This window comes from Corvus hawaiiensis, chromosome 14 (genome assembly GCF_020740725.1).
Source record: "Corvus hawaiiensis isolate bCorHaw1 chromosome 14, bCorHaw1.pri.cur, whole genome shotgun sequence".
NCBI lineage: Eukaryota > Metazoa > Chordata > Aves > Passeriformes > Corvidae > Corvus > Corvus hawaiiensis.
The window spans coordinates 5,323,376-5,348,819 of NC_063226.1; the positions used below are offsets into that span (position 1 = coordinate 5,323,376).

Genomic DNA, 25,444 nt, shown 5'->3' on the forward strand with positions numbered 1-25,444 from the left:
CAAGAATTTTCCACTGTGTGGAGACCCTTGAAACCTTCCTTAGGTCAAGTTTTCCTTAATTTGCTAGGAAAAAGTCCTCAGCTCTTCTCCTGTGGTTTTATAAATCCTTCCGGACTTGTGTAGCTGTTCTTTGGGCTTTTGGTTGCAGTTGGTTTTATTTAAAAGAAAAAAAAGTTTGGTTTATGTTTCAAAACCCAACCAAAAAAAAAAAAAAAAAAAAAGTTGCAAATTGTTTTAAATGCATTTGATATAAAATAATATTAAAAAAAATATGAGAGGAGCTGCCTACACATGTCCCCACACCCCCCTGGGCAGGGCTCACCTCCTCTTCCCCCACCCCAGCACTGGCAGCACCTTCTGCACTTTTGGGGTTGCCCATGGGGAGCACTGGGACACCCCAAAGGTGTTGGCTTGGTAATGCTGGTTTAGCATTCCAAGATCCAGTTGGATTTCAAGCATCATTTCCCAGCTGGGCAATGGACTTTACCCTGAAAATCCTCAGAAAACTGGTGAGAGCCCATCCCTGTGCTCAGTACAGAGCCACCAGCTGGAAAAAACCACTTTGTAACCTTCCTGAGCAGGATTGGGGCAGAACCCCTAAAAGTTCCCTGTAATAAACCTGCACTGAGCTGGGCTGCAGCTCAGCCACGTCATCAGCAGAAGAAACAGTTCTATTTCATTAATTTTGCAGAAAATGTATGGGAGCTTCTGCCTAATGAATACTAATAGACCCTTTAAAGCTCATTTAGCAAATCCTTACAATTAAAGGACAATGGGAGGCATCACTTACAGAGCACATCTGAGCAGCCCCAAAATATTCTATTTGTTTATCCCAATAATTGCAAAATAAAATACATTGATTGCTCCATATTTATGAATTCAAGAGCTATTTGGGTCTGTGCTCTGTGTAATGAAGGTTATAAAAGCATCTTAATGCAAAATACAAGGAAAACTCGAAAACTGCATGAAATTTGGGAAATAAGACCTTGTGAGTCAGTCATTTACTCATGTTCTCTCCCACCAAAGCACAGGGACGATGATGCAAGCAGGATATGGGAGGATTTGTGGATATTTATGAGCAGGTGCTCTTCAGCTGGAGTCGGGTTTGAACTAATTGGCACCTGAGGCAGAGGCTGCCAGGGGATTTCGGTGGGAGCAGGAATTCTGCTGCAGAGTGTCCTTGGATTTGCAGCAGAATCTGTGCCAGGGTCAGTCCAGGCACAGCACTGAGCAGCACATGGAATCCCAGGACAGTTTGGATTGGAAAGGACCCTAAATCCTATCCCATCCCACCCTCTGCCATGGGCAGGGACACCTTCCCCTATCCCAGGTGCTCCAAGCCCCGTCCAACCTGTCCTTGGACACTCCCAGGGATGAGGCAGCCACAGCTTCTCTGGGAAATCCATTCCAGGGCCTCACCACCCTCTCAGGGAGGAATTTCTTCCCAATATCCCATCCAACCCTGCCCTCTGGCAGTGGGAAGCCATTCCTGCCCCATTTCCCTCTGTCCGTGGAGAACAAAGACCATGAACAGGCTCTGCTGGTGTGCTGCAGCCCTTCAGCCCTGCTTTCCATGAGGTCTTCCCAACAGGAATCTGGGAGAGGAGCCCAAACCTACTCTGCTGACTGGGGTGACAGGGATGGGTTTGGGATGGGGTGGGTCCAGGAATTTGGGCCCTCCAGCCCAAACCTTACGGTCAAGAGCCACCTTTTATTTCCCGTCTGGAGTAGTTTCATGTTGACATTGTTTCCTCTACAAGGACACGTCATTTTGCCAGGTTTTTTTTCTGTTTCAGAGCAAGAAACAGCTGCAGCACAGAGCAGGCATAGGAACCTCAAGAACTCCTGTAAAGGAATGTCAGAGCTGGGTGCATGGCTGGGCCCAGGGATGCTCCATGTGGAGTGATGGGCACAGGGGATACACAGAAGCATCACCAAAAGGGGAAAAACTCCCATTGCATTTGGACTGTGGAGCTGAACCCCAGCAAAACAGTCCCCAACTTCACGTATTGTCTTCGCTGAAAAATGTCCACCAGGCACTTGGGTTTATTCTCAGGGCTTTGGGGACATCTCCACAACATCCGTGTCCCTGTAGTTTCCATATTCCCTGGATAACCCTGTGCCTCCTGCAGTGCTGGATCTGTTGGTTATCACCTGCTAACGAAGCCATCCATCTCTCCCAGGTGAGGGGAACCAGACTCACATGGTTCTCAGTGGCTCTTTAGTGACTTTCATTATTTTTTAGCCAATTTCTCTAAATCCACAAGCACTGTTCTCAGCTTTAATGTGCCCATCCATCCCTCCTCTTATTTCCCCTCATTCAGAAACCACCCCCTGCAGCTCTGGGGAGGGATCAGCCTCTGAAAACACACTGATCACCCCCAAAATGCTGCCAGCCCCAGCTAGTCGTGGTGACAGCACCTCTGTGGAACAGCTGGATGCTGATGATCAGCCCCAGCCCCACCAGCCCATCCATCAGGGCTGTTCCTGGGGGGGGAAGCAGCTCTGGAAGGATGCAGAGCCAACGTGTGCAGCCTTCAGGACAGGGATTTAATAATTCAGCGTTTTTTTCTTCCAAGCATCATTTATTAGCTCTTTACAGAGCTGTTTGCTGCTCAGTCAGAAACTAAAGCCAATACTCTTTGTGAGCGTATGGCTCTAACGCTGTTAAACTTCACAAAACCCATCAGCAGTGATTTGGCCTCCCAGGTATGAACAACTGAGGAGGAAAACAACAGCATTTTCCTGCTTGCCTGTGGATCTCAGTAGCCTGCCAGGCTCTTGTTGCAGCAGATCCCGGCTGGACATGGCTTTTGGACATGGTCACACTCCCCACGGAACCAGTGGCTTGTGCCAGGCAATGAATGGTTTGGACACCCACCAAAACCTCCTCTGAGTCACTCTGAAACCTTAAAGTGCTGATCAACACTGCTGGGGCTGATCAGGAAGCCCTGGGAAAGAGGGAGGAAAGCTTTCACTTTGCTCTTTTTTTGTAATTATCTTTTATTGAATGAATTCTTTTGCTTCAGTGGGTTCTGAGGTGGGAGTGCTGCTGAAGTCCCACACGCGGGGATGGCAGCAGAAATGTTTCAGGGCAGAGCGCTCAGTGAATCAGACTGAATTCATCAGCAGTTTCTTGCTCTCCAAATAGTCTTTTTTAGCCAATGCAGGACTGGGATTAGCCACCAAACGTGCCCTGGAAGGAGTGGCAGAAAGCCTTGACACCTCACCCTGGTCCTGTCACATCTCGGGTGCGTCCCCTCTGAGGTGTGGAGCTGGGTCATTCCCATGGAAACATTGGCAGCACCAGCCCAGGGAAAGGATATGGCCGTGGTTAAGTGGCCCTGACACTAATGATGTAATTAGCAGTGTTAAAAGTCATGTCTGGGAGCAGCTACTTTGTTTCCAGGGTGACAGAAGTGCCATAAATAACGATGTCCCGTGGTGTTTCCATAGAGCCGCTGTCCTCAGCCAAGCAGGACAGAGGGTCCTTCATGGCCACTGGGCAGGACGTGGACACGGCCAAAGGTTCCATCCTGCCTCCCAAACTGGCAAAGCCAAGATCACCAAGCCTCACCCAGACCAAGCGAGCAGCTCCAGGCTGGGATCCTTCTTCCTTGGCTTCCCATGGCTGTTGAGCACCCCTTGTTTTGTACATTCACAGAAGCACAGATTGATTTTACCTAAACCACGCTCTGCCAGGGCCCTTCCCTAGTTCTTATCCTAGAACCTATTTTTCTTGCTATGACCTGGGGAAAAATCCCATTTCAGTTCAGGAAAGCACCTACATGTACCCAGGGCCGTGTCTCAGTGAGAGGAGCACAACACACATGCCTGGCTCACACCTCGGGTGGGAACACTTGTGACACTTTGTTGTCCTACAATAAGAGTTGAGAAATTCATTCACTGAATACAGTGTTTAAAGGTCTTTCCCAACCTAAATGATCCTAATGTTCCACAACTGAGTGCTTGGGATGGAACTTCTGGTTGAACCAATTTTAAGGAGGTGTAATGAGTTGTTGGTACTTTAACATGGGAGGGTCACAGCTCTTTCTCCTGACCTGGGGATAAATCAGCCGTTCAAAGCTGGTGGTGAATCCAGATCCTTGCTTGGGCAATGCCATTCCCTGGGAGCTGCCAGGGATAAGCAGGCAATACAATAAAAAGGGATCTCTTCCAACATCCATGTGGATCCTTTACACAGAACCACGAGCTGCAATTCCAGCCTATTGTCTGGAAAATGTCAGCAGCTGAGAAAATGCTGGAGGAAGAAGTTGTTGGCATGAATGGTGAGAGCACTGCAGGGTTGCATCATCTCGAGCTGGGAATTGTCATCCAGAGGGAAAACAGGAGGGCAAAGCTGGCCCTGGGCAGCTCCCGGAACACAGAAACGCTGCTGGTTCTGTGTGTGCAGAAATCCAGGAACATATGGGCAGCATCCTGTGCCCGTCTATCCCGGCAGCAAACCAGAAGGAGTGTGAATAAACTCCTATCAACAACAGGATGGGAATATTTACAGGAAAATGAAATAGAGGATTGGGGAAGGGGCTCCTGTTGGAGAGTGGGCTTGGGAGGGAGCGGGGCTGCATTGTGGAGGGGTTTGCCATTCCCATGCACCCAGACACGAGGAAAATGAATTCAAAAATGCCATTAACCTGGGGATGTACAAGCACATGCTGCCCGTAAACATCCATGATCTGCATCCAGTTCTCCAGAGGACTTATTTTTACTTTTATTTTGGAATCCTAGGCAGAGTGAGCAGCCTTCGAGTGTATTTATTACAGTCTTGAATTGCTTTCCATGGTAACTAATTGTGATTTCCGAGGCACAGGTTCTGCAATGGCACAGAATGAAATGGAGCTGAATATGGAGGCAGCTGGGAAGAAGAAAATCGCTTGCTTATGAAATAGTATTTAATGATGGGGGTTGATGGAGCAGAAAAAATGGGGGTGGCAGGGACTAGAACACAAAACAGCTCTCGCTCAGCGTCATGTATTTCCTCAGATTTTGAATTCCTCAGGAAAGCATCTGGTGAATATTTAAGGAAGGAGAAACTCCCCTTTATGTGCTGCCTTCTCACTTCCCCACTTCCCATTTTATTGAGGCAAACTCTTAAAAATCCAACTGTATAAAAGAAACAGTCAGGAAATTATTATTAAATGGTGTTTGCTGGTTAAAATAATGGGAGGGCTTTTACAAAAATTTGCCCATTGCGCAGTGAAAAACAGGTGAAAAAACCCTGGTTTTAGTAATGTTGGATAAAATTGAGGAAAAAAGGTTTCCCTGCAGTGCAGGGGTCTCTCTGCCCTCCCACACCCAGAGCCTGGGATGGCTCCGGTGCCCAGGGAAAGGCTGAGCAGAGTTGGGGAAAACTCTGAGGACCATTGTGAGTCAACTGGGAATTTCCAAGCTCTCACATGGGGTCAAAACCTCTGGAATGTTCCTGCCCCTCCTCTGTAAGACTCTGATTGAACAGCTATGACACCCCCCCAGAGAAAGAACAATATTGTCTTGTCCTCTTTAAAATCTCTGAATTAATGAGTAGTAGTGCAAAGCCCAGGCCATGAAACAAAAAAACCCCTAAAAAATCCCAAGCCAAACTCCCCAAAACCCAGAAAATCCAAGTAAACAACCAGAAATGTAACTGTAATGAGCGTGGTTATGTTGCCCAGCTAAAACCCACAAATTTGTGGGAGTTTCTCCAACCTTGGTGCAACATCACCAGAAATCCTGGATAAATATGGGATTAAATTCATGGGGATGTGCATATGTAAGGTCCAATCTTTGTTACTGAAGTATTAATTTTATTGACCCAGCAGACAGTCAGGTTTTTGTTATATAAATATAGAGATGTAGGCACTTCAGATGTGAGTATCTGACACAAGCCTGGTGACAACGAGCACAGAGCCATTCCAAGGGATGGGAGATCCACGGGAACCTGGCCCCTCTGGAACCTCCCCTGTGGGTCAGCCAGAATGAACCTGAGCTTGTGGTTTATCCACCTAAGGAACTGGAACCAAATTTTCATCTCTCTTGCAGTTACCCCACTCCAGTTTGGCTTCCTAGAGAAACCTGCCTGCTCCAGCTGGAGCAATGAAGGGATTACAGGAAACCACACGTTAAATAAAATGTTCTTTTAATGATCACCCCCCAAATACCCAAAGGCACCAGTCAACACCGTGGACTAATGACCTACAAATTGGTGGGATTCTTACACATTTGTAGCATTACAATATTTTTTCCATAGCTTCAGATGGCACATTAAGAGGAATATTTCATCTGCAACAGCTTTGTCCTGAATGCCCTTCCATGTGATTAATTTAATAGAAAAAGGATCAAACCAAAACTGAGCTCGCTGCCCTCCTTTCTCCAGGTATTTCTGCAGCTCATCTTGAATCCACACCTGTGCAACTCCAAATTTATTCCCCATTTATCACTGTAACTCCTCAAACACCACCCGAATCCCCTCACAGATCCTCCAGGTAACACACGGAGAGGCAACACTCCCACTGAGGACAATTTGCATTTCTTTTATCCATTGCAAAAACCTCTGTAACGTCTCGAGTATAAAGCTCACAAAATACATTTTAAAGGAACTACCATAAAGTATTTGCTTCAAATAGACCTTTTACAATGAAACACAAAATTCAAAGGACATTCTTTTAGGAAAGCACTTGAAACTGTAACACTTAGGTCCTGACAACATTAGATTACTTTAAGCTGTAAACCCTAAGAAGTTTTGTGATTAAATAAAATCAGCATTACAATTTCCAGGCATTATAATCATTGAACAGATTGTAACAACGAGATATAATTATAATGCAAACATGAAGCTCAGGAGACCGGCACTGAGAAAACTCTCAATTCTTTGTAGATTTAGATCTGCACATGATAAAATCAGTAACAACTGGGGAAGAGGTTCCAATATTTCATCCTACACACTGATATCACTGTTTTGCAAGCAGCAGTCAACACATCATTCCCTTTTTAATATTACTTTACAGAGTCATTACAACCTTGAAAAAAAAAAACCTCCAGGTCAATTACTGCTGCCAGGTATCAATAGAACATCTGGAAGGAAATAATCTAAACCATCAGGTTTTGTTAATTGCCCCTGTAGGTGTAGATACACGAGATTTTATATATGTAAGGCAAAATAAATTACACATATATGCTTACATATACAAAATCACAGCCTCAACCTTCAGAACTGAACTACCTCTAGGTAAGAAATATAAGACCTTTTTCCATAAATTTGAAGGGTTTATTTTATACCTGAGAGATTGTTGCATATTGATATCATTGTACCTTTGCCTGTAGGTGCTCCCCTAAGTCTTTCCTCTTTCCTGGGGTACAAAGCCCATCGCAGCCAGGTGGGCTCTTCCCACCAGCTCCATGGACTTTGGCTGAGCCCTTCCTTCCCCAACCTGGATTAACAGAGAGGTGACAGAATTCAATATATGTTTAAATAAAGTTCTGTACAAGTGCACAGGCTGGTTTATACAAACCCCAGCGAGTTCACCACTCCTGACACTTCCACAGTATCTGATTTCAAAAGAATTTTAGTCCTTTACCCAATGCATGTTTCTACTTGTTGGTTACAGAACACCTTAGTGAAGAATTTTTCTGGGTATTGGATCACTGGCCATGCAAGACACGCTGAAAATGCTCCTTCCTGCCTGACCCGTTCCCTGGTTCCTGAGAAGATCAACCCATTTTTCCACCCAGCAACCAAGGAAACCAGGAGGGGAGGAGTAATAAATCAAAGTGGCAACACTACATTAAGGTCACAGGCCAGTGCAGATGGACTGAGACTTTCCAACTAATCTAGAGAGATCAGGAGCCCCATTCCTCCTGAAATTTAAGGCATTTGGATGCCTGATTCCCACAGATTCCCCAGTCCAGCTCTCAGCTCCTCATCCCTGCAGATCTCAAGCAGTAGCAGGGACATGACCCACGTAAGGCTCTTACAGAATTTCACAGTGCTATTTAACATGGCAAACACCAAACTAAATGTAAAGGTTCCCTTTCTCATCCAGACACTTCAATTAAAACAGAAATAAAAGGAATCCACCATGTCTCACTCCATTTTGCTCCTGTCAGGGGGAATTCCCTAGAAGTGCTTTCATGCAAATATGGTGTTACCACAGCTGATCACAGAGCAATCAGAACTGATGGTTTTTATTAAATATTGTTTAACCAATGGAAAGATCTTAGTGGAAGTGGAATAAAGTGTGCTTTCAGACACCAAATTGGACATACCTGAAAAATCAGTAAAAGTAACAGTACTCTATTTATGAAAGACATCACAAAATGAGTCAGCTTCATTAGCAAACCCTTCTTATGTTGCAGAAATACCAATTTTTTGCACTGTCTTTTACAGAAAAAAGTTGACTTTAGTGATGATGGTCACCAAAGCTGTCTTTGAACGATTCTTTGTTCAAATGTACAGGAATATAATGGGGAAAAGGGAAGCTACATTTCACTGGCAATTGGACTTAGAAAATTAAGAAATGTTTGATTTGAAACAGCACATTTATGGTCCACATTTCTGTGTAAAATAAAGCAAACTCTTGTGCCCAAGTAGAAGAAATTCCCAAGGCCTGACAGCTGTTGTAAATGGATGCAATGCAGCCACTGCTTTGGAGCAGGAGGAGATGAGGATGAACAGTGACAGGGACGACACGGCGACACACGAAGTCGATGTAAGAAACTCTACAGCTTGCATTTCCAGTTGCCTGTTCCCATTTTATACCCACACCCCTTCCAAACCTCCTTTTCCCACTAGTCCTTCTTGTTCCATATTTCTTTTCCCATGTTTGGTTTTGGTGAAACCACTTTAGATCCATCTGTCTCAAACCTGCTCATCCTGGAGCAAACCCTCCGCCCATCACAGCTACAAACACTTTGCAACCTCAGGGCATTTCCCTTTCCACATTTCCCTTTCCATAATTCAGGAGTTCTCTGGCACCATTTCCAACATTTCATGGAGCAACTGGCACAGGGAGGCACTTATGTGACATGTTTAAAACTTATCTTTGGTAAACACTCACACACACACAAATGTGTAACTCACGTTTTGCTTCCTGATCGTAAATCCTCGTTTGCTACCGGTGGATGTGTGCAGGTATCTAAACACAGACAGGACTTTACCAGTATAAAACAGTTTTTCAAATGCCACTGCCAAGGATTTGTTTTAATTCACCTAAAAATAGCGCAGTCCTGGGCTTCTGGAGTTTTTTCCTGACTCTGTTTGTTGCGCATTAAAGCAGCTCTGATCAATAACAAATTAGCAATAGAAAGTGAGCCTGATCTGCTCAATTTTTACCTCCTTTCTCATTCTCTTGCCTTGGCTTTCAAGACCAATTTAATCAGAACAGTTGTATCCCTTACAGCTTTTGCTATCTGTGAGGCAGATCCTGGGCTCTGATGCTGCCTGACTTGAGCAGCCAAACCCTTCACTGGGATCAGTAGAAATTGCTCTCGGTAGGGGCATTTCCCACTCACCAGTACGAACCAGTACTCTGGGGAGGGGAGTGACCCCGAGTCTCTGACTGACCTGAGGAACGATCCGCAGAGCTCACACCACCACGAGATGACCCATCAATGTGTATTTTCAAAGGTGCTGTAAATAAATGTTCCTAGAACTGCATGGATAAAACCAAGGGATGATTGACTTTGATGTACCCAGAGCACTGACCGTTCTAACATCAGGCATTTCTACAAAGAGGTATTTCATTGGCTTCAGTTTTCATTGACACCATTTAAATTTTGCTTAAGAATTTTTTTTTTTTTTTAGAACCCAGAACTTAGTGCATTTCATTTTTATAAAATTAGAATAATTTATATCCTTCTCTTTTCATTGCAAAAAAATACAGCCCGAACACACATCAAGGTATAAACACTTCACGAATGACAGACGCTTCACTTATTTCACCTGCTTAATGGTGAGTTAGACATCGATCAACCAAACAACTTTGGCAACTTGCACGAAAATACGTCCTTAACTCAAAAGTGCTGATAAAACTCGCTTTAATGAGGCCTTTATTAAGGAGAGAACTGGAAAGAGAGGAGTGGTGAGTGCTTGGAGGTCGGAGCGTTCCTACACCATCCCGCTCTGTAGCTGTATGTGGAAAGGGTACGGCTGGTAGAACACAGGGGGTTGTCCATGAGCAATGTAGTAGCTGCTGAAGTTTCTGTCACTGATATAGGGAGCAGGCTGATAGTAGCACGTGACATTGGCCGCGTTCGGGATGATGTTTTGTTCTCCGAGCACTTTTAAAGCCAGAATTGTGATCATGTTGAGGGTTTGCCTTCGCTCGTGTCCCATGAGGCAGACTGTGCTCTTGTTCACCACCCCACGCAGGGTCATCAAGTAGTCGTACTTGCTCTTCTCCTCCCCGATGAAGTGGTTGCGCAGGTAGGACTCGATTTTCCTCTGCTGCTCGGCAACGTCGGGAAAATCAATGAAGAACCTGGAACACATGTAACGTTCCAGACATTTAATTTCAGCCTCATCTGCCGGCTTAAAGTCGCGGACCAGGAGGTTGCTGTACTTCAGGAGGCCACCTCCTCTGATCTCCTCCGGGTTCCGGGTGGAGATCAGTTTGTATCTCAGGTGGTCCATGGCTTGGTTGAAGTCCCCGTACATGCTCTCGGCGATGACGGTGGGGTGACAGTCCTGTGTCAGCGGCTGGTCTGTGGCTCTGTAGACAGTCAGGATGGAGTCCAGGATGATCTGGAAGGAGTCCACGCTGAACTCAAACTGCCGCCGGAGCGAGCTGACGAACTTCAGCTCCACGTTCTTGCCGCTGTTGTTGGACAGCGAGATGAGGCTCCAGCGGTCGTGGTCAGTGGAGACTTTGACCATCTTCTGCACATAGGCATCCTTCATGGTCTGAGCCGTGATTTTTTGCTTGTTAACACATTTTGGCAAGAAGTCCAATAGGCAATTGAGAACTGCTTCCTTAATGACCTGGAACTCGAGCTCACTGGGAAGTTCCACTCCAAAAATGATGTCCAGGTCCTTGTAACTGGTTCCATTGTGCTTCACCAGGATGTGACTGGCAGTGGAACCGTTCAGACGGATGTCTCTAACCTGGATCTGCTTCTCAATGAGCTGCTCCTTTACCATATGGATTATATCCTTCGGCTTTACTTCCAGGGTCGGAAAATTTCCTCTCCCATGAATAGGTATAGCCTCAGCCAAAACCTGATCCAGGATTTTAATCTGATCCCAGGTGAGATAACTGAATCTGTGGTCCAAGTCCTCAGTCATTGTGATATCAGTTGGCTAAACAGGGAGAAAAAGGAATTACAGACAAATGTTAGAACTTCCTGGAATACGAGAGAGGACATTTCACTTGGTTATACCAAACTTCCTCCCTCAGTGTAGTGACAGAGCTGTTCATTTTACAGAGACACAACCCCAGTTAATGGTCTGAGTCAACCACTGCACTTGTTGCAGGCTTTTAATTGAATCTTAATGTACTTTGGTTTTAATCCTGCTGAGAAGCCATCATGTTATTGTATAACCCATGACTCAAAGTAAATGCAGCAAACCATATAGACCCAGTTTAAAACTACTCAAAGGTTAATAACACGAAATATTTGGTGGTTCTAATGAAACTCCAAATAAATTTCACCGTGAAGAACTAAAAGGAACAAAATGAGCAAATTTGTTCTTTCTGTCCTGCCTAGACATCTCCCTTGATCTTCAGTGACTTGAATACTTAATAGTACTAAAAGACCAGGAAGTTTTTTTGTGAAAAGCAGGAATGATGCAACCTGCTCCCTGTTTATCCAGCCATATGCCTTGGATGAACTTTGCCCTCTGTGGCTCATCTAAACACATGCATCCTTTAATCACTTATGGTTTAAGGACTGGATGTCTGATAACTGTTAAGCTGTTTCCACGATGTTTCTGAGGAAAATATTTCCCTTCTAAGCCATTAACCATGTTTTACATTCATGTATCAATGCTGCAAGTCGTGGTTTGTCAGATCTGGTGAGACAACTCCTTCCAGTCTTGTGGAGAAAGAACCTCAAGAGAACCTGTAAAGAAACACCTATAGAATACATGGGATAAAGCTCAGATTTGGGAACTTCTCAGTTTAAAAGGGTATCTTGCCTTCATAACATCACATCTAGCAAGGAGATGAGACACTCAGGTGGTGTCCAGGGGGGATCTGAACATGTTCAGTGAGGCACCAGCCGGGCGGAAGAAGTGCCTTTGGGAATCTGCCAGCACCCAGAACCTGCTACTGAAACACCCCCGAGTGTTTCTGCAGCCAGATGGCTCAAACATATTCTTTCAGCCAAAGCTCAAGAATAAAAATAAAATAAAATCATACTAAGTAATAACACTACTGAAAAGTCCCCACTGTTGTTTCTTAATCAGTAGTGACTCCATATGTACGTTGTCATACATTCCCCTTCCCTCGCCTTCAGATTCCACGTTTTGGAATATTTTAGTAATTTCAAGTAACTTTGTGAGCTGCCAAATAGCTTTGAATATGGCAGAGCTCTATTTCACATACTTCTGCTGGAATTTCAACTCCCATTAAGCTGATCAGGAGCATATGTAATTCCAAGCACCTTCCTGGCCTCATGACAAAGAATGGGACAAACCAGATGTTTGAAGTTGAAGGAATGTTTTAAAAGTTGGCTAAAGCAGGACTGAAGTTGGGAATTTAATTGACAGTGTGAAGGTCTTGGAATCGGTCCCATAGGTCTGGCACAACCACGTACCTCCTGACATCGTGTACATAGTGCATAATTCCACAGACATAACAGGTATGTTTTCAGGTGTATTCAGAAATATCCACGTTTTTCCTGCAGGCATTTAGAGGACACATTTGAACTGAAAAGCAGAAAAACTGCCATCCACAGCACTGCCTATTTTACATGCTAATGATTTCATCATTAAATATTCATCAGAATGCCATGCTTATTCCTTTAAAACTATTGCTAAGCATCCTTCAGAGCCTTTATGACAACTCAGTACAAGTTTATCCTAAAAAACAGCTGTTACAGAAATTCTGGAAGTGGGACGACCCCGGGTGGAGGCAGGTTGAAAGGAGGGAGTTTTGTTTAAATGTTTTTGCTGCCATGTTGTCACCTGAATCATTCACAGAATCACAGAACTAAGGTTGGAAAAGACTTCCAAGATCATCAAGTCCAGCTTTTTATACATCAGATTACAGTGGACCAGCCCCAATGATCCCCTAGCAAACTTAGAATTGTCAGAATTGTTGTCTAAGCAGTAGTTTTTATTATGGCATTTGTCTAATATTGCAAAACTTTGACCTTTTTGAGGCTGATGCTGTGATGTAAAAAAAAAGGGGGAATAGAAAAGGGAATGTTGAAACTCAATCCCCTTTTAGCAGAGGGACCCTCTTCAAACACTTGGAAAGTCAGAAGATGGACGTATCCCTAAATAAGCTTAGAAATCCTTCCTTTATTGCTACATGTTTTTAGGTATTTCAGATGTTATTCCAATATACTGAGGTTTGAAACTGAAACGAGAAGGTAATGTCAGTAAATCTCTCTTTTGTGTTGAAGAGTCGTCCCTCAAAATGTCATTTCTCTGAAGGGATTCCTGGAGAATCTGGGGAGGCTTTGGGAGCTCAGAGTCTCACCATTAATGTTTTATGATAAATATTAAAGAATTCTGTGCTGAAATAACACCTTCAGCTTTGACAAGTGAGGAAAATGTGATAGGAAAAAAACCCAGGAACTCAGTTTTCAAAAATATAATTAATTTGCAGATAAACATAAATAAACATTAGTAGCACTAGTAGTAGTATTTATTATTTACTAATTTTCTACCAGTTTGCAACCCAATACTTTAACCCTGCACTCTCCTAGAAGGATTTTCCCTTGTTCTTTTCCTCAGTCTCTTCTGGCAGCAAGAACAATTCCTAGGTACTTTTATAGTCCTTAGGAACTTGATTTCTCAAAGCAGGGGGAAATTTATTTACTGAGGTGCTCAGGTTAATGCCAGGAGTTATTATTAATGTAATTAACCTCAGTTGCAATACATCAGCAGCAACACTGAGGTTGCAATTAGTCAAAGTGTTGTGTAAAACAAGAGATCCTGGGATGAAGAGAAGGAAACTCCCTGCATGTGACCACAGCACTCAGATGAAGCCAAGCACAAGTGAGTACTGAGCTGGTTAATGGGAAAAGAGGCTGGAAAATCACTTTATTCCTTGGAAACTGGCGCTGTTTGCAATGGAGGGTGATCAGTTTACATGGAAAGAGACTGACAGGACACAGGAATGGTTTTAAAGTAAAAGAGGAGAGGTTTAGAATAAATTAGGGAGAAATTCTTCCCTGTGAGGGTGGTGAGGCCCTGACACAGGTTCCAGAGAAGCTGTGGCTGCCCCTGGATCCCTGGAAGTGTGCAAGGCCAGGTTGGACAGGGCTTGGAGCAACCTGGGACAGTAGAAGTGGAACTGGAAGCAGGTGATCTTTAAGGTCCCTTCCAACCAAACCATCCTGGGATTCCATGGTCCCTGGATGCAGATACACCTCACCCCAGTGGCACCCCTAATCCCAGCCTTCCTTAAGATTTCCCTGTGGCACCCTGCCAAAGAATTCCATAGGAACACCCCAAAGCATCTCATGTGTTCCACATTCAGGGCTTTCTTGTCCTAAAGTCTGCACGTGGGCAAATGGAAGCTGCACAAACACCACCACCATGGTAGTGAAATTCAAAAGAGGATGTCTCTTTCCACACTTCATTGATATTTGTAATTTACTGAGATTCTCTTAAGTTTTTTTGTTTATGGGATTTAAACGTTACCATAAACTGCAGTAGACCCTGAATCCCACCTGATTAAAGATCTCTGACAGATGAAATGATGAGGAAAAGCAGTTTTCAGGGTGTTTTCTTTTACATACACTGGCTAGAGAAGCACAGAATAAGATGGATCAGACCCAGTCAAGTTTTGTGATATATTATCCTTATTATAAGGTTAGAAAAATATTTCCCTGACTCAACTTCCAACTTGTCCTTGAGTGGTCACCTTCAGCTGATAAAGTGGTTACAATATGGAAAAATGTTTGGATACTGTTGGATCATTAAACATAATATTGTTAAATTTTATCATTTGTTTTCCCATTGAAATTAGAGGCTCTTAATTTTCTCTTTGGACCAAGCAGCTCTGAGTTTGGGCTTACAATGATGCTAAAATTTTTCATTAACCACCTCTCAGTACTCCACTATGCATGAGCTTCATCAAAAAAATCCAAGCAGATCGGGCTTTACATCTGAATGAAGCAAATCTGCCATGCTAATGACAGCTTTCATGCTCCCCACAACTTTCATAGAAACAGATACTTACAGTCTAGAGAACAGTCTCATCAAATTTAGCTCATATTTTACTGATAAACTGTTTAGATTCTTTTTTTACATATTCCATAATGTTGATTCAGTGTGTTTTCAAAGGGTTCGCCATGTGCTGGCATTTTCAGGCAGGATACAGCTGAAATAGTTTTTGTGCAGCTGTGGTAGCTCCATCCTCTTCCCTTTGCTTCTATCTGCTCCCATGTTTTTCTGTTTACAATAAAGGTTGGGAATACTTAAATGCTCCAATTCTTTCTACTTTTCACTTGAAATCAGTTGTGCATGGACCTTTCACAGATCACAGAATTCCAGAATCACTGAGGCTGGAAAAGCCCTCCAAGACCACCGAGTCCAACCAGTGCCCCATCCCCACCTTGTCACCAGCCCAGACACTGAGTGCCACCTCCAGTCCTTCCTTGGACACCTCCAAGGACAGGGACTCCTCCACCTCCCTGGGCAGCCCCTGCCAATACCTGACCACCCTTTCCATGAAGAAATTCCTGCTGCTGTCCAACATGAACCTCCCCTGGCACAGCTTGAGACTTCCCTCATCCTGTCCCCTGTTCCCTGGGAGAAGAGGCTAGAAAGGAGATGTAGCAGAATGTCTTGGGAGCTGCCGCGGTGTCTTTGTTTTGGGGGATCACTTCAGAAACACCCACAGAAACTCTGCCATTCCTCACATCTCTGCACTGGTTTTCCTGCTTACACATGATGTACATCATTAACGATTTCCATGATGTCCTGCTAAAGCTTTATTTTAATTAAGAGATCCATTTCTCCATTAAGCCAGGCATTTAGAAGTATTTTGTTCACTTACTTCAGGACTGCAGCTGGCATAAGCTCCAAAGGCAAGAATGTCAAACGTGGAGGGACTTCCAGTTGTAAATTAAACCCAGACGAGACAAGGAGAAGCAGTAAAGCATCTGGGGAACCTAAACGGGGACATATTTAAATTGGTTTGACAGTGTTTTCCATGAGTTTTTCCTTCCATTAATGTTAATGCACACGGTGGAGGCAGTGTTTATTTATCCTGTTATCAAGAGATAACGCATGAATTGCCATCAGTTTTTCAGGCCAGTTACCATCGAGTTTCCCCGGGATAACAAATGATATCAGCTCTTCCCTGGCAGATAAGGTTGCAAGGTGGGCAAAATGCACTGCAAAGCAGTTGGCTTGGGCTGCACCACAGAATGTCACCTTCAAGGGCACAAAAAGTAAACACAAGAGGAGACTTGATCCACAAAAATGTGTCCTACTTTTTCCACCCAACCCAAGGAACATGGATAATGGCTTTAAGGGAAAGAGGGCAGGGTCAGATGGGATATTGGGAAGGAATTCTTCCCTGTGAGGGTGGGGAGGCCCTGGCACAGGGTGCCCAGAGAAGCTGTGGCTGCCCCTGGATCCCCTGGAAGTGTCCAAGGCCAGGTTGGATGGGGCTTGGAGCATCCTGAACTATGGCTGTTTCCCTACCCATGGAACAAGATGGGATGTAAGGGTGCTTCCAACCCAGACCATCCCGGGATTATGTTTGTACTGGAATGTTCCAGGATATTGGCTTGATGAGCTGGGAGCTCTCAGGAGGCACAAAATGAGGAGTTTAATTTGGGCACCCACTATGAAATCATAATCCATATTCTGCCATGCTGGATATTCAGGGCTTTTTGGATGTCCCATTTTTCCATCATGATTCATGGTACACTCATTCTTAGCCAGATGGGGATCCCCTGACAGGGCAACATTTTCAAGGGCCCATTTATTATGACCTGGTATCAGTTCCCACAACACACGAGGCTCCTTCTCACAGGGCCTCCAGTCCAAACAAACCAAGCAGTGGACAGAACATGAGGCCACCAGTATCTCAATTGCTCTAAAATACTTCAATAACTTTTTAAAAATAGCTGGCATATGCAATATTTGGTCTATTTGGGGCTGTGGTCGTGCCTGGGAAGTTCCTGCTTTAGGAAAAGATTATTTGTACTACCAAACACATACTATGGACTAAGTCCTGAATAATATTCCCAGCAAAGATGCAAAATTCCAGACTCACCGTGGCAGGACGACTGGAAGCGTGTATTCCAGCGGAGTTAATAGGATGAGTCACTGGATCATTTGGTAGAAATATGAATTGTCATCTTGTCACTGACAGAAACACGAAGCTCCCCGGGAAAGCTGCAGGAAATAAAACCCAACAAACAACCACATTCATTTGGAGATCAATGTTAACCACCAGTCACCTGCTGGACATAATAAATGATGCATTATAGCTTGGCAGTCCTGCAGGTATAACAACAGCCTTTGAAGTTGGAAATTATAAGGTAAAAGTAGTGGAAAAAGCACCAAAGTGCTTATAAAAACTCTGGGTTTCAGGTCATGCTTAATCCTCTGCAAGGATATTAACAAACTTGGCATTTTCCCTACGGGATTTTGAGTGGGAATTTAATATTATTACTAGACATGCAAATTAGCAGGGACGTAGTAGAATCATATAAAATTTAGAATGAATAATAACTCAGCAGAATGAAGTATTATGAATTGTGTAGTGGCTTTAGATTCTTTCTATCAGAGTGTGCAGCTGACAGGAAGGTCTTGTTTCCTGGCACGTGAGGTTGGTTCATTTAGAGTAAGCCCAGGATCCTATTGCTGGAATTTCCATGTTCATTGGCTGGCTGTGCTGGAATGAAATATTTCTGTAAATATTCATCTGCTGTCATAAAGGCACTTTCTTATATTTGTTTCTCATTTCAAACACATGCTGACAGTCCGTATTCTCAGGCTTTCCTTCCAACACCTCCCATTCCAGCACCCCATCCCGCAAAGTTCACAACACCCACTCAAGTTCCCTGACTATCCTAAGCAGGGCCTGTCCACTGGATGGTTTGATATCCACAGGAATTTACTCCTTGCTGAGTTGTGTTCCACCATCTCAGCTTTTATGCTGAAATTATATATGGTTCTTAGGAAACATAATATTGCAAGTATGATTTAAGTGTAAATATCTGCATAACCTGCAGGAAAAGCTGAAATTATAGCCCAAGGAGGTATGGACTGTGTTATTAATTTTTTAGGAATATAATGGATTTTTCCTCCATGCTACAGCAGGCAGATTTTTATCCCTGAAAATGCCATTTTAGTGCTGCCAGAAGCACAGCATTCGCTTTGCTCACCCTGTGAGGATCTGTCTGCTGTGCCAGGGCCTGTCTGCAGCTTTCATTTGCTTTCCAGCTCCTGATGGGCTACTAATTAGCTGGATGCGTGTTCCTGACCTGCCCCCAAATCCGTGCACTGATGGCTCACACTGGCAGCTGGAATAAAGGGTTAAGTCTGGCAAGGGCTGAGCTCTGCTCTAAGCCTGGCAGTGAGCAGCCAGTTAGACCCTGATGGCAAAGGAAGGAGTTCTGGGCTGCTTAGATAAAAGACTCTCGGCATGTAGAGTCTGGAAAAGTCAGACAAATCAGTCACTTTGCATAAAAATACAAACTTCTTTTTAACACCGAAATATTGTTATTTCTTTCCGTGCAAGGATGGAAGGTTTAATGGATATATGATATCCATTAATGGATATATCACCATGATAGAACAGATTAACACTGGAGCAGAATTTATGGCTTCCCCTGGTGATATTTAGGGGAAGAAGAGAGAGACCTTTATGGCACTTTTTTTTAGAAGAGGCATTATTATATAATATGTTCATAGAAGCAGCAGCTGAGATTGATGAGCTGCTTTGCCTACGGGGACATTATTCCCAACAGCTGCCTTTTATTGGCTCAGTCACCGCAGGAAAAAGCATCATTTCCTTACTCTACACTCAGGCTTCCCAGGACTTTTTCAGCTGAAGGAGAAACAAAAATAAAAATGACTGTGTCAACAATCACCCTGTGTTTTAAAGAGAGTATTTCCCTGCTCCTGAATGCGGGATGCGAATTGTGGCGACACGCACCAACAAACCCATTCCCAAGCCTTTTCCCCTGGTGTCTCCGTGCCTAAGGAGCACAGGACTATTCTGAGATCCAGCAGAGTCTGGGAGATGACGTGGGGCTCTGTGTCCTGGATTTCCCTCTGTCCCACAATCTCCCAGCTGGTCACTCCTTTGGGTGTCCCCACTCCCAGGTTCCACCCCGAGGAATATTGACCCTCAAACCTTCCAGGTTTCCATGTCTCCCATCGGCTTTGGTGGACATGGAGGTTTCTCAGACACCTCGTGAGCCCTCCCAGGGCATTTCATGGTGATGCCCCCCAAAGTGGCAGGAATAAGATCCAAAGATCAAAGAGATTCCTTCCTCCCCCTCTGTGCTGCAGCTTCTCCTGACTGCTCTGCTCAACTCCTCAGACTAATCCCAAAATCTATTTACTCACTCGAGATCCCAGTGACTCAATCCAAAGCTCACTTATCAAAAACTCTCATTATTATGACTAAACTGCAGCAAAAGCAGGCAAGGTAAAAATTGAAACAATCTTTCTTTTCCGTCTTTTAACCATCTTCATAATCATCTCTCCTCTTCAAATGCCAGAGGAAGAGGGATGAGCGATGCCATGTGCCACTGCAGCCCTAATGCTGGGCTGCTTTCAGGGTAAAAAGGGCATTACAAAGTCAAGGCTCTCCTCAGGAACTCTCCAGAACCACTCTCCCCTCATCTACACCAAAGGACAAGCACCAAATATCCCCAAGAACTGCCTTGGTCACTAAACTATGAGAGAATCCTCCACGATGACATTTCTGTCTATTTTGAGAGGGTTCCAACACAACCACATCCACAGAATGCATTTCTCTTTTCCGACTGATCATACCCAAAAACCCTTGCTGGAAGCTGCATTTAGTTCCTTCAGTCAGTGCAGTGTGGGGGTTTTCCCCTCTAAATCAGTAATGAGCCACTGGGGTATTGAGGGTGGGTTTTGATGGTTCATCCAGAGTGGATTTGGAGTTTTCCTTGGAAGGAGCCTGAAAGCTGAAAGAAATGCACCCCGAAGGCCTCCCTGCATCACCTGTGCTCTGCTCTGCACATGTTAGAAAAGTGTTTCTGTTAAACAATTATTCTGTTCCACTCCAGGAATATTTTCATTTCATGGCAGAAGCTGTGAACTCCAGGCCCAGGCTCCAGGTTGATTTGTGAAGCAGTTTAGGATCACTTCAAATAAAGGCTCTTCCTGACTGCAACAGCAAGGGGGGAGTTTAAATTGAATTGGGAAAACTTCTGTATCCTGGAGCAGGCTGGGCTGACACCTCCACAGGAATGTGTCTCACAAGCTACTCAAAGATTACTGCGTCTTCCACTGCTTAATTATATTACTATTTGTGTTTACAATGTTCATATAGAATTCATATTTTTATGAATTAATTTCCATACTTATAAAGTTACTCTCTGAATACAAAACACAGCAGTGGGATTTCATTTTACAGCCATTTTCCCAATTTTATGAGTTATACTGTAAAAGTGGGGAAAAAGAAATGAATTATTCATTATCTTCAAAGTATTTGCTGCACAAGAGTTTATGTTTAATTTTGCATCAGTGACAGCCTAGATTCCCCTAGAAAATAGTTTTTTGATAAGTGAAATGTTTTCTAGAGTTTTCAGTTAAAAAATCTGCATAACTCTGGTCAAACTGCAGCAGGAAAAAGGATTCTGACTGCAGCATCAGAGCAGGGAACTGCTCCTCTTTTGTGGTGAGGTAGCATGAAATCTCTGTTGACATTATTACTAAGAGGCAGAGAGGAGATAAAGTGATGATTAAACCCAAGAAAAAGGCCCGGGCCCTGCAGCACAGCTGTGCATTCGTGACTTTTCCATCACTATCAATAATTCATAATGACCATCATGCGCCTGACGACACCAAGTTGGGGAGAAAGACTGAGTCAAGCTTTCACCCAATGTGCAAAAACATCCAACCTGACATCGGATGTCAGGGTGACAGGACCTGCTGGATAAGCAAAGATCCAGCAGAAAGGGTAATGGAGAAGAAAATCAGCTGATGTGGACATAAATCAACATCTGCTGTACCCGTTCGTGGTGTTTTATGGAGGAAAACCCTCCTTTTGCTGATACACACTGAGAGAGAAACAGTTTTTAGAGCTTCTAAAATAACTTGGCTAGAAAAGAACTGAAATGGTGGTTTACCTGTGAGCAATTCTGCAATGTGAAGGAATCACGCTCAATATTATGCTCCAGTTTTGCAGCTGGGTTCTCCCCTGCTGTACCACACTAACTCAGCACGGCCATAGGCAATGGCACGTTGCTGATTTCCTGGGGCATCCTAGATTTCCCTACTGATACTTTGAATAATTATTTTTGCATGAGATCATGGTGGCAAAGGGAAAAAGCCAGACTGCACTTTTCAAAATATTTCTATTTTTTTAATGTTTGAATCCAAATGGCATAAATTCATAGAATGGTTTGGGTCAGGAAAGACCTTAAAGCCCATCTAGTGCCACCCCCTGCCATGGGCAGGGACATCTTCCACTGTCCCAGTGGAAAGCTTCCAAGCCCCAAGGTCCAACCTGGCCTTGGACACTGCCAGGGATCCAGGGGCAGCCACAGCTTCCCTGGGCACCCTGTGCCAGGGCCTCAGCACCCTCACAGGAAACAATTCCTTCCATATATTGAAGCTAAATCTCCCATCTTTCAGTTTGAAATTACTACTCCCTGTCCCACCACTACAGTTCCTGATAAAGGAATTGACTGAATAACAATTCAATTCAGCAGGAATTGCTCTGGTGTAAATGGGAGCAGAATTGGCCTGGTCTGTTCATGGCTGAGTATCTGTAAGATAAACCCTGAGCTCACTTCCACTCTCCATGGACCATCCCTCACTCCATACTTTGATGATGAAATTTGACTTGGAATTTGCCTCCAAATCCTCTAACTGTTCATTGACTTTCACCATTAAACCATGTGGGTTAAACATAGACACATAAGAGAGATATGACATAGAACACATAACTATGTGTTAAATCCATTTTAAAAAATCTATCCCCATATGCAGAGACCATCAAGGTACTGAGAACTCAACAAACACTGTCAGCAACCTCAGGATGACCCACCAAGGTCTTCTCAACACAAATGAGGGAGGGAAAGCAGAGCACAAGGTACAAAGATTTCACCCCCTCCTATGCCCAAGCACAGATGGCACAGCCCAAACCCCTCCTGCAGTCTGATCATCAGAGCCCAGAACCAGGAAAGCCACGAAACCACTCTGGATTAGGAGTGTTTTGAAAACATGCGTAGAATTTCATTCCTTCAAGCAGTGTTAATTAATGAATTAATTTCCACTGCCAGCCTAAATGCTGCTTAATTGACTCTCCAAAATAACTCAGTCTCAATGTGATCTTTCAAGGAACTTGGTCTACTTCTGTCTCCCTGATTTATAGTCGATTCATAAATTACGGGACTCTACTGTGTCAGCAGTTACTCCTGAGCTTAAGCAGGAGTTCAAGCCCTGATCTACAGGGCAGGAATTTAGGGTCAGGCTTTTGCTCTCAGGGGGCAACATGTCTCTGTGGCAGCTGAATCATTCTAGAGCACACAGTCCTTACACAGCCCTGTGTGTCTGGTGCCTAATGAGGCAACAAAACTAAATTTACTGTAAAGTTATGCCTGGGATGCACAACTGGGCTGGGAGGGTGTGCAGGCAGCACTGCCCTGAGGTCAAAGGTCTGCAGCACTGCAAATTAAAGGAATTATTGGTGCTCCCTTTGAACTAAGCTGTGGGAATGCCAGAGGGATAAGACAGAAGGAGCAGAAGGTATAATGCAGACTGCTATTCTCCCTCCACGCATCAAGCCCATATTCCCAAGTCCTGGACGCTGCAGGCACAGCACACAGAGGATGAAAGGGCACAGGGATTGTTTTTAACATTTCTGAATGGGACAGACACATCACATCTGTGTCTAGAGCTTAAGGAGAAGTCAGGAGCACGAAGCGTGGGAGAGTCCCTGCTCTGGAGTCACTGTCATTTATTATTCATCCCTCGGCCTTTAGCGGAGAATTCGGCACATCCCCATTCATTCCCACCTGGCTGCTTTTCATGGGAGGCACGAACAGGCTGTTACTGTTAAGGCAGCACACGGAACACAACGTGTGTGAGCCTGCAGAGCCCACCCTCCTCTTTCCAAGGGAACAATTAATGTTATTACAGATTTGCAGTGGCTTAAAGATGGATCAGAGATGCCTGTGAGAGAAGGCAGGGAGCACAGGAGAGTGATTCCTGGCTGGGAAGACACAGAATTCCAGCCCCAAGTTGCTGGAAAGCAGTTTTGCTTTGCATGCAGGCACTTCCGAATAGTTCAGGGCACAGAATCGCAGCTTGCAGTCACTGTCACTGTCACCTCCAGGCTGTGACCTCCCCCAAAACACGGATGGTCCTTGCAGAATACACAGAAAAGGCCTCAGCTACCAGGGCTGTCATCATCTAAGTGGGATGACAGAGCTTCCGACAGCGAGTAAGTAATGCCACGCTCCCACTACTGCTATACTATGAATGTGGCGAGGCAGGGCTTGCCCAAATCCAGGGAGCTTTTAGGATTCATGCAAAGGAACGCCCGTAGTGAGACGGAGCTCACGTGCAGCCAGACACACACAGCCCCCTCCAGCACCGCCGCGCCGCCAAACCGCCCTTTTTACAAGTTCACCCGATAAGTCTCTAAGGAAAACGCCTTACGGAGAGAGAAGGAAAAGGCCCGAGCCGAGCCGAGCGCTCCGGGCTTGGCCAAGTTTTTTAACCGAGCCCAACCGCTCCCGCAACGGCCCCGCCCGGCCCAACCCCGCGGGCACCCGCGACCCGCCGGCCCTGCGGGCTGGGCGCTGAGGAAACACTCACTCGCCATGCGGGGGACACCCGTTCACCGAGCGGCTGTGGGGGACACTCACTCACCGAGCGGCTGTGGGAGCACTCAGTCACCAAGGGGCTGCGGGGGACACGCTCCGTGCGAGTGTGCGGACACTCAGCCACCGTGCGGGTGCGGGGACTCTCACGCACCGAGCGGCGGACACGCACCGAGCGGGTGGGGGGACCCTCACTCACCGTGTGGGCACACTCACGGAGCGGGTGTAAGGGACACTCACCGTGCAGCCGCCCCGTGTGGTGCCCGCGCCGCGCCGGGGCCGCCGCTGTCCGCGGCCGCGCTGGTGCTGAAGGGGCCGCCCCGCCCCGCGCCCGCCCCCGCCCGCCCCCGCGGAGCGCAGCGCGGCCGCCATGGCAACGCCGCTGAGGGGGCCGCGCCCGCCGCCGCCCGGCCGGGCCCGCCGGCACCGCCGGGACCCCCGGCACCACTGTCACAGCCGGTACCCCCGGCACAGTCCGGACCCCCGGCACAGCCGGTACCCCCGGCACCACTGGCACAGCCGGTACCGCCGGCACAGTCGGTACCTCCGGCACAGTCGGTACCCCCGGCACAGCCGGTACCCCCGGCACCACTGGCACAGCCGGTACCGCCGGCACAGCCGGTACCCCCCGGCACCACCGGCACAGTCGGTACCTCCGGCACAGTCGGTACCCCCCGGCACAGCCGGTACCCCCGGCACCACTGGCACAGCCGGTACCGCCGGCACAGCCGGTACCCCCGGCACCACTGGCACAGCCGGTACCGCCGGCACAGCCGGTACCGCCGGCACATCCGCAGCCCCGGCTCGGAGGGTCCGCACACCGGCACCGCAGCCGTGCTCTGCCCCGCGGTCACACCGAGAGGACACGGCCACCATCGCCTCGTCCACCTTCCCTGCCACACACTCCCCGTGGAGGGCATAGAACTGTGGAAGCATGGACTCAAGGAATCATAAAATCAGGGAATTGTTTTGGTTGGAAAAGCCCCCTAAGGCCACCGAGAGACCTCAGTGCTGCCAAACCCACCACTAACCCGTGTCCCCAAGTGCCACATCTACATGGCTGCTAAATCCCTCCAGGGACGGGGACTGAGCTCCAGGAGCACTTGGACAACGCTCTCAGGCACAGGGTTGGATTGTTGGGATGTCTGTGCAGGGCCAGGAGCTGGACTTGATGATCTTGATGGGTCCCTTCCAACTCAGCATATTCTATGCTTCTGTGATTTCACCACTGCCCTGGGCAGTCCATTCCAATGCTTTAAGAACCCTTACCATGAAGAAT

General features: G+C 45.8%; 1 protein-coding gene across 2 annotated transcripts; it reads right to left on the reverse strand.

Annotated features, from left to right (window-relative positions):
- Positions 1 to 6,119: 6,119 nt before the first annotated feature.
- TENT5D (terminal nucleotidyltransferase 5D) lies at positions 6,120 to 24,461 on the reverse strand. Of its 2 annotated transcripts, none has more exons than XM_048319335.1 (4): positions 24,406 to 24,461; positions 17,400 to 17,521; positions 16,170 to 16,284; positions 6,120 to 11,293 (listed from the first exon to the last, which is right to left on the reverse strand). In XM_048319335.1, the coding sequence occupies exon 4, from the start codon at positions 11,276 to 11,278 to the stop codon at positions 10,103 to 10,105; it is 1,176 nt and encodes a 391-aa protein (XP_048175292.1). In that variant the 5' UTR covers positions 11,279 to 11,293; positions 16,170 to 16,284; positions 17,400 to 17,521; positions 24,406 to 24,461; the 3' UTR covers positions 6,120 to 10,102. The 2 variants fall into 2 exon arrangements, with proteins under 2 accessions (XP_048175292.1, XP_048175293.1); XM_048319336.1 differs by lacking the exon at positions 24,406 to 24,461 and adding an exon at positions 24,215 to 24,391.
- Between the last annotated feature and the right edge of the window lie 983 nt (positions 24,462 to 25,444).